The sequence below is a fragment of the Diceros bicornis genome, unplaced genomic scaffold (genome assembly GCF_020826845.1).
Source record: "Diceros bicornis minor isolate mBicDic1 unplaced genomic scaffold, mDicBic1.mat.cur scaffold_67_ctg1, whole genome shotgun sequence".
In the NCBI taxonomy this organism is placed as follows: Eukaryota; Metazoa; Chordata; class Mammalia; order Perissodactyla; family Rhinocerotidae; genus Diceros; species Diceros bicornis.
The window spans coordinates 2,991,976-3,001,099 of record NW_026691553.1 but is presented as its reverse complement, the minus strand read 5'-3'; the positions used below and the strand labels follow the sequence as shown (position 1 = coordinate 3,001,099).

The following is a 9,124-nucleotide window of genomic DNA, read 5'->3' as shown; positions in this document are numbered from 1 at the left end:
TATCGCCCAGTGTCCCCAGGGGGGCAGAATCGCAGCTATTTGAGAGTTCTTAGCCTTGAACGTTTCGGGAAGGTGGGCTGCTCGGCACCGGGTGTCCTGGGATGATTTCAGGTGATTTGTGGGCAATTGTTCTAACTTAGAGTAGTTATGTGCTCTGTTCTTATGCATCTCAGGAAACTTGCATTTTCCCATTGACACCGATGCCATCGAGTTTCCTCTTCAAACGAATGTAGTTCAAATCAATAAAATAAGCGAGACTGGTGAAGAAAACTAGTCAATGCATGGGTAATTGTGGGGTGTCTGCGGCCCCGGCCCCCTGTGAAGGCAGGAGAAGAATGAATGGCTTCAGAAGGGACCTGTGGGAAACCAGTGGCGGTGGGGGCCCCCGGGAACTGGGGGAGCTCCTCGCAGGGCTAGGGGAGCCCAAGGTGACAGGGTTCTGCAGCCTGTCACGCTCTGGGCTGCCCAATCTCAGGGCGTCCAGTCCTGGGGCCCGGGGAGGCCGCCAGGCAGGGGGGTGCTTGGTGGAAATGAGAGGGGGCGATATGGTTTGTCTCGGGGCTCTGTCCCTGACGGCAGGGCTTCGGGAAAGGCGCGGCTTAGCCTAGCCCATGGCATCGCCGTGCCCAGAGCCGCCTGGCCGGAATCTCTGGGCCCCTCGGTGGTTCTTGGGGGCAATGAGAGAACTCCTCCCAGGATGTAGGTGGGAAGACAAAGTCCTGACAGGGCGAGCGGGAGCGGCCTGGCTGTGCTTCCCGGGCTGGACAAGGCCACTGCGTAGGCAGGTGACAGACATGAGTTCAAATCTCAGCTCTGCTGAGTGACCTTGGGCAAGTCTGTCTCCCTCTCTGAGCCCCAGAGAAGTGGGTCGCAGAACAGTCTGACCTCTCGAGGCCGTTGACCCCGAGTAGGCTGACCCACTGTCCCAGCTTGCCTGGGCTTCCCAGGACAGGGGACTTGCAGTGCTGAAAGTGGGACGGTTGGGGCAAACGGGGTGAGTTGGTCACCCTATTGTTCCTGCTCTCATCTTTTCCTTTTCAATTGTGGTAAAATATCAATAACGTAGAAGTTACCATCTTTACCATTTTTTAAGTATATAGTTTAGTTCATTAATCACATTCACATTGTTGTGCAACCAATGCCATCATCCGTCTCCAGAACTTTCCATCTCCCCAAGCTGAGACTCTGTCCCCAGGAAACACTGACTCCCCTCCCCTCCCCCAGCCCCTGGCCCCACCATCCACTTTCTGTCTCTGTGGCTGTGACTCCTTTAGGGGCCTCCTGTGAGGGGATCACACAGTGTCTGTCCTTCTGTGTCGGGCTCATGTCACTGAGCGTCATGTCCTCGGGGTCCATCCACGTTGGAGCAGGTGTCAGGATTTCCTTCCTTTTCATGGCTGCGTAATATTCCAGCGTGTGGATGGACCACATGTGTGTATCCATCATCCATTGATGGACACTTGGGTGTTTCCACGTTTTAGCTGTTGTGAACATGGGTGTGCAAACATCTATTTGGGACACTGATTTCAGTTCTTTGGCTACATACCCAGAAGTGGGGTGGCTGGATCGTATGGTAACTCTGTGTGTAACTTTTTGAGGAACCGCCATCCTGTTTTCCGCAGCGGCTGCGCCATCATTCCCACCAGCCATGCACAAGGATGCCAATTTCTCTACATCCTCGATGACACGTTTTCTTCCATTATTTTGCGTTGGTCACCCTCTTGCTACTGTTCTCGTAATGACTCAGGAGGCTGGGTGGCTGGGCAGGGCCCAGGCTGCCCCAGAGCCACCTCTGTCAAGTCCCCGTCCCATCCTGGACTATTTTGGGCACCGTTACGGGCAGATCAGCTTATCCGGGCTCCGTGCCTGTGGTAAAGGGCAAGCCTTGGCAGGCCCCCCAGGCACTTCCTCCTGGTCCTGCCCCATGTCTCACTCGGCACAGGACCCCACGACCTCAGTCGCAGCCGTCCCCCGTGGCCCTCCACTCCAGCCCTGGCATCCACCACACCGATCAACAAACATTTTCTGCAAAGGGGCAGAAAGTAAGTATTTTCCTCTTTGCAGACTAGAGAACCCCTGTCGAAGCTTCTCAGCTCTGCCGCTGTAGCCCAGGCACAGATGACACATACGCAAATGGGCGTGGCTGCGTGCCAATAAAACTTTATTTATAGGCACTGAAATTTGAATTCCACATAATTTGCATGTGTCACGAAATTTAATTCTTCCTGCTATATTTTCCCCTGACCGTTTAAAAATGTGAAACCATTCTTAGCTGACAGGCTGTACAAAAACTCGCAGCGGGCCAGATTCGGCCCACGGACCGTAGTTTGCAGATCCACGTATCACACACCCATAAACGTTTGTTGAGTGAACCACCGTTTAGGGCCCCATTAAGACAGGTGCCCGATTTATTAGCCTGACGGTAACGTGCTGTTAATGAGTAGATGGGCATTAATGCATTTTTTTTTAATAATTTTTATTTATTTATTTATTTTTCCCCAAAGCCCCAGTAGGTAGTTGTGTGTCATAGCTGCACATCCTTCTAGTTGCTGCATGTGGGATACGGCCTCAGCATGGCCAGAGAAGTGGTGCCTCGGTGCACGCCCGGGATCCGAACCCCGGGCCGTCAGCAGCGGAGCGCGCGCACTTAACCGCTAAGCCACGGGGCCGGCAACATTAATGCATTTTTGATTCAAGTCACAAATGTTGAAAATGCCCCTGAATAAAATAAAAGTCACATTGGGTGTTTTTTTTTCTTATCAAATCCTAAAGGATTTTTTAAACAGCTTTATTGAAATAGAGTGAACATACCATACAATTTACCCATTTAATGTGTCCGCTTCAAATTTTTTTGTATATTCATAGGGTGTGCAATCAGTTTTAGAAAACTTGTCCCCCCCATAATGGAGCCCCATCCCCATGAAACACTGACTCCCCCTCCCCCAGCCCCTGGCCCCACCGTCTACTTTGTCTCTGTGGATGTGACTCCTCTAGGGACCTCCTGTGAGGGGATCACACAGTGTCTGTCCTTCTGTGTCTGGCTCAGGTCACTGAGTGTCATGTCCTCCAGGTCCATCCATGTTGGAGCAGGTGTCAGAATCTCCTTCCTTTTCAAGGCTGCATAATATTCCAGTGTGTGGATGGACCACATTGTGTTTACCCATCATCCACTGATGGACACTTGGGGTGTTTCCACCTTTTGGCTACTGTGAATCATGCTACTATGAACATTCATATACAAGTTTTTATTTGAACACCTGTTTTCAGTTCTTTTGGGCACATTCCTAGGAGTGGAACTGCTGAGTTATATGGTAATTGGTTCTTTTCTCTTCTTTCCCCCATAATTTCCATATGTTCACTGGGTTTGTTCAAACCTGTCTGGACTGCAGGTTTTTCCTGCCAGCTGTGGGCTGTCACCCTCAGGTCAAGGGGCACCCCGTCCTCCCCCTCTCGCCCCCTATCACCACCCTTCCAGGGCTCTAGTCTCCACCAGACCTTCCAGCCTCCTGTAGGCAAAAGGAATGGGATCTGAGGAGACTGGGTTCAAATTCCAGCTCTGCCAAGCCACTGGCCATCTCTGAGCCTCAGTCTCTCCGTCCAGGCAATGGGCGGAAATGATAAACTGTCTCTCGGAGGTTTCGGGGAGGGCTCGGGGGGACGTGGTTCTGGGGCGGGAAGTGTGTCCTTTATGAGCATCCTGGGTGGTGACAGCTTCCTGATAACCCCGTGAAGTGGGTGTCAGCTCCAATCACAGGGGAGACGCCGGGGGCTCAGCCGAGAGTCAGGGGCACCTTGGGCTCGGCTGACTTCCCAGCCACGTGTTGCACCATCTGTTGAAAACTTGCAGGAAATTTCCCCTTTGGGGAAACTGAGGCCCCAGGACCCCAAGCAGCTCCTGGGTCACATCGGTATAAGTCCAACAGGTGGACACTGTAGCTGTCCAGAGCCCTCAGTGCCAGCCCCAGAGGCCACCAACGAACCAAGGCGAGGGGACAGGAGGGTCCCTCTTGGCGCCTCAAACACAGCAGGCTGGACCCCAGTGGTTATAAAAACAGGACCAGGTTTAATACTTAAGTGGCTGTGAGGTTACAAAGGCATCTCGGGGGGGATCCCGGGGCCCCGAGATGCTGAGCTGTGAGGGGGGCCTCCACCCTCCCCTGTACAGACGTCCCCAAAGGGAAACGGTCACGCGGTGTCCGGCTGGGACGCCGCCGGCCTGGCCGCGCTGTGGCTGGAGACGCGTGTGGCCCCTGCTCTCCAGCCACGCCTAGGAGCGGTTCAGAAGCAGGTTCTGAATGTCTTCCAGGACTTGCTGGAAGAGCTCCTCGCGGGACTTCATGCCGTCCAGGTACACTGGAATCAGAAAGGCCACAGTCGGGGCCGGGTCGCCGGGGCTGCCGCCAGGGGGCAGGCGGCCAGCTCACAGGGGCCGGGCAGACTGCCGGGTCGACCTGCGGAGTCAGGCTGCTGGCACAGACCAGCCTCTGGGGCCAAAAGCAAGAGGGACTGGCGGTGAGACTTGAGGAGGGACTTCCAGGTTTCCCGAGTGGTCCCGCTGGGGAGGCCCCAGGGCCAGGCCTCCTCTCACTCAGGGGCTTACCCACTTCCACGCCGTTGGCCTCCATCTCCCGCTTGTATTTCTGGTACATGGGCCAGACGTGGCCGTCGAAGAGCCCAGGGGGATCGGGGACCTCGTAGCTTCGAGTACTGGGGAGGGAGATGGGGGAGAATGAGCGACACCCACGTCACCCGAGGGTGGTGCCATACGCAGAGCTTGGGGACGTGAACTTGGGGGGGGACAACACCACTGAGAAAGGGGACCCCACTGAGGCACGGGCCCCGCGCTTGGGCCTGGGTGCCCCAACTTCCAGCATCTTCACCCCGTGGGCGGGGGAGAGGCCCAGGGCGGGGCAGGGCGGGCCGTGCCATCCAGGCGCCGGGCCGTGGGCTTCTGGAGCAGAGTGCCGGCCAGCTGCTGCCCGCTGTCCGTCAGCCTCCAGGGCGGCCGGGGCCCAGCAGGCGTGGTCCCGTCTCCTGGGCCCGTGTGGGAGTCCAGCCGGGCCCCAGGCTCACCTCCTCCGTCTCTTGCATTCTTCATACGGGACGGTCAGGAAGTACCGCCGGCTGTACAAGTTCAGCAGGGGCCTGGCCCGGGTGGGGGACACGGTTAGCACCACGGGCCTTCCGTCAACGGCGGTCCCAGTACACAACCCACGGGCTTGGCCTCAGGGTACTTTCCCGGGTGGTGGGGCTGGGGGGCTCTGGGCCGGTGAGTTTAGGGGTCAGGGAGCTGACCAGCATCGGCCAGTTTCCTCCTGTGCCCCAGGAACGTCCCCACAGCAGCCCCCAGGGATGGAACCCTCCCTCTCCCCCAGTTTAGACGGGCCCAGAGAGGTACCGCATCTTGCCCAGGGTCACACAGCAAGGCCGGGGGTCCAGCCCAGCCTCCTGCTCTGCTCGAGGAGGCTGAGGTTCTAGAATGAGGACTCAGTTTCCCCAAGAAGCACGACTGTTTGCCCCAGACCTTTCAGCTGAGCCCAGCTCTGCCCCCGTCCCCGGGCCTCCCGCTGCCCCCCACCCCCACCCCGGCCTCGGCTCCTGTCTGACGAAGTGGGGGGGGCCGGGGCTGTCTGGGGCCCGACCCCACAGAGGCTCACTTGTAGCTGTAGAGCAGGAAGCCTTCCAGAAGGAGGATGTGCGTGTCCGGGGCATCCGGCTGGACACTGACCCCGTGGGCGCGGGCGAACTTCTGGGGGCTGCTCACCCAGGCCTGGACAGTGCTCAGCATGGCCCTCATGTCCAGCGACTCCAGCACTGGGGGGAGGGCGGGCGTCAGGCGGGGCCGGGGACCGGGGGACAGCGCGGGGCAGGGGCACGGGGCCGCCGACCGTCCTTACCGTCCCACTGTTTGAAGCCGTCCTCCCCAACTGCTATTTGGTCTTGGGGCTGAAACAGAGGGGCCCAAGCTTCGGGCTCAGTCCCCGCCCTGGGTGACAGTCTCGGTGGGCCCCTGGGCGCCCGGAGAGCCCCCACGAGGGGCCCGCGTGGAGCTGCCCCAGCCCCTCACAGCGGATGCTTACAGGCTCCGAGGTCCTGGGCGGAGTGGGGCGCCCGGCTGGCACTCGGACCCCCCCTCCCCAACTCTTGGGAGCAGGAGGGAGAGGACTTTGCATCCATCACTCCTTAGCCCTCACCCTCTGCAGAGACCAAGGAGGGGCTCGGAGCCCACTCTGCGGTTGGGAAAGCAGAGATGCAGGGGGATGAAGGCCCGGGGGCACATCCCCTTTGGAACCACAGTTTCCCCATCAGTCCACGGGTGTCCAGTGGGAAAGTGCTGGGCATCCGAGAGATGCTGTCCCGGGGCGGGTCAGCGCAGGGCCACCCGGGAGGGCTCAGGAGGGCGGGCAGAGGCCCCTGTCTGGCCCACGCGGGCGCTGGGCAGTAGAGGGCGGCCGCTTGCCCCGATCCCCTTCTCGGGGGGCCGCCTCCCCCACACCCCCCGGGCGAGGGTGGCCACCTTGAAAAAGTCATCCTGGTGGATCACGCAGCAGTTGGGCAGCGACCTGAGCAGACTGGTGGTCAGCGTGGTCTTGCCGCTGTTGGTCATGCTGCCAAGAGAGCATCGAGTGAGGCCACTCGGGTCCCCCCCACCCCGGGCCCATCCCGGTCCAAGGGGCCCCCTGGAATAAAACCCAGAACCGCAAAACTGTGGTCCTAAGAGGATGTTTCTATTTGTCGAGGGTCAGAGGAGGCTTTCTAAGCAGAGAAAAGGGGCAGAGAATGTTAAAACTAGCAAAAAAAGCCAACCCACAGTCTCAGCCCACGGCAGCCACGTCTAAGCGTGGTTTCCACATTTAAACTCGGTTCATGGGCCGGCCCCGTGGCTTAGCGGTTAAGTGCGCGCGCTCCTCTGCTGGCAGCCTGGGTTCGGATCCCGGGCGCGCACCGACGCGCCGCTTCTCTGGCCACGCTGAGGCCGCGTCCCACATACAGCAACTAGAAGGATGTGCAGCTGTGACATACAACTATCTACTGGGGCTTTGGGGGGGAAAAAATAAAAATAAAAAAATAAAAAATAAACAGGCCTAGGGGCATATTTTTAAAAAAATTTTAAAAATATAAACTTGGTTCAGCCCTCCTGCCAACCTGGGAGGTGGGGCCATGAGCTGATTTTTACAGACGGGGAAACTGAGGCCCCAGCATGAGTTAGCCTCCGTGGGGCTTAAAAAAAGTCAAAATGTTAAGTCAGGTGCAGACTGGGAGAGAAGAAAATGTTTGCAATAGGAAACCCAGCGGTTCACACAAAACCTGGAAGAGGCAGCCACCTTATGGTGGAGGTACAGCCTCGTGGTAATCGAGAAGAGACAAAAAAAGAAAAAGAAAAGAAAAAGGAGTTGGCAGACTAGGGTGACCAACTCGTCCTGGTTTCCCCGGGGCTTCTCCGGTGTTAGGGCCGAAAGTCCCGAATCCCTGGGACCCTTCAGCGCCAGGTCACCCCACGGCAAAGGGAACAAGGACGTTTGACCCTTGGAACTGACAAAGGGCAGAGAACGCTAGCGGTCAGGTCTTTCCAGAAAGCAGTATCCCCGTGACCTCGTTGTTCTTATTCTAGGTGTCAGGGACATAAAGCTGGGTGTGGAAGTGGTGGGGGGGAAGCCGCCGCCCTTAAAAAGGGCCGATGGGGGAGGGGCACCCCCGTATATTAAGGGGGAGCAGGTTAGAACATGCCTGGCGTTAATTTGGGTTGTTATAAAAGGCACAGCTCGTGCTCAGAGTCCGCAAAGAATGTGCAGGGCCCGGCACAAAATGAAACGTGGGGGCCCTTGATCCAACATATGTATTGGGAATTTCAACAGGGTGACAGCAGAGCAGTAGACCAAGTGGGGGAGGGCCCTGGGCGATGCCTGGGTGGGTCGTCCCCTGTCCCTGGAGCCAGCCCTGCTTATGCCAGATGCTGCCCAGGCATCCTCTTAAAAGGCTGATTGTTGGTAATAAAATGGAGAGTTTGGACCCCCGGGAGGCGAGGCCCCTGCCTGAGGTCGTGCAGAAGTGGCTTCAAAGGCAGGAGCTTACACACTGCCCCACCTGCCCGGTGCCTGCCCCCCGATGGGGTGTCCCCCCATGTCCACCCCCAAGGACGCCCCAGCGCCTTCAGGGTCTGCCTGACCTCTACATAATCCTCTGTCCCCACCGGGTTTGGGGTTGACACTGAGTTTAAGGGCGAAAAGTGATGTCCATTTGGAAATTTAAAACTGGGCCCGGCGCCCAGCCCCTGAGGGCAGGGACCCCTCTCTGCGCTCCGACATCGGGCGGCGGGCCCCGCGACCCCAGGCGCTGGGCAGCCCTCCGTTCATTCCCGGCCTCCCTCCCCGAGACCTCCGCCCGCGCACGGGCGCTCACCCTCCGATGCCCACGATGTGCTTCATCTCGGCGCGGAGGGGCGGCGGGAACCACTGGGCCGACCCAGCAGCGCGACCCGGCTTCATTGAGAAAACCTTTATAGGCCGGGCAGCCCGGAGGCCGGCCCGGGGGAGGCGGCCCGCGGCCTATGGGGAGGGCGCCGCACCTGTTCCCACCCACCTGACGGAAATAGCGTGGTGCCGCCTTTTGCCTAAATTAGTCACGGGCCGGCGGGAAGGGGGGCGTGGGGAGGTGTCACCTCGGCCACCTCGGCCCTCCTCCCGCTCTCTCTCCCTTTCTCCTCCTCCCCCCTCCCAGCCAGGCTGGCCACGTGACAGATACCAGCCACCGCCCTAAAAATATCCCGCCCAGTGTGTCCCCTGCCCTGACCCTGACATTAAGACCGGCTCTGGTGGCTTTGGGGAAAAGGAACTCACCCTCCCTCCACCCCTAGGATCAGCCCCAGAGGCCCCGGCCATACCTGGAACTTCCCTCCCCAAGGGGGATGCTGCCAAGATGGCTTTAAGGTCCAGAGTGTTTAAATGGGTTACAGTCACTGATAATATTCACCACATTATAAATTAAAACAGAAAAATTTAAAACATGTATTAACCTTTAAAAATAATAACAGCCAACCACCACAATCAACCATACACTGCTACTGTATTATAAATATAATATTTTATGAAAAATAATATATTTTGAAAATAAAAAATTCAGGGAG

The 9,124-nt window shown here is 57.9% G+C and overlaps 1 protein-coding gene across 2 annotated transcripts; it reads right to left on the bottom strand.

The window, feature by feature from the left end:
• Nucleotides 1–4,045: 4,045 nt before the first annotated feature.
• On the bottom strand, nucleotides 4,046–8,453 carry NMRK2 (nicotinamide riboside kinase 2). 2 transcript variants are annotated; one of them, XM_058537550.1, is made up of 7 exons: nucleotides 8,401–8,453; nucleotides 6,518–6,608; nucleotides 5,898–5,946; nucleotides 5,658–5,814; nucleotides 5,074–5,145; nucleotides 4,601–4,707; nucleotides 4,046–4,353 (listed from the first exon to the last, which is right to left on the bottom strand). In XM_058537550.1, the coding sequence occupies exons 1-7, from the start codon at nucleotides 8,424–8,426 to the stop codon at nucleotides 4,268–4,270; spliced, it is 588 nt and encodes a 195-aa protein (XP_058393533.1). In that variant the 5' UTR covers nucleotides 8,427–8,453; the 3' UTR covers nucleotides 4,046–4,267. The 2 variants fall into 2 exon arrangements, with proteins under 2 accessions (XP_058393533.1, XP_058393534.1); XM_058537551.1 differs by lacking the exon at nucleotides 5,074–5,145.
• Between the last annotated feature and the right edge of the window lie 671 nt (nucleotides 8,454–9,124).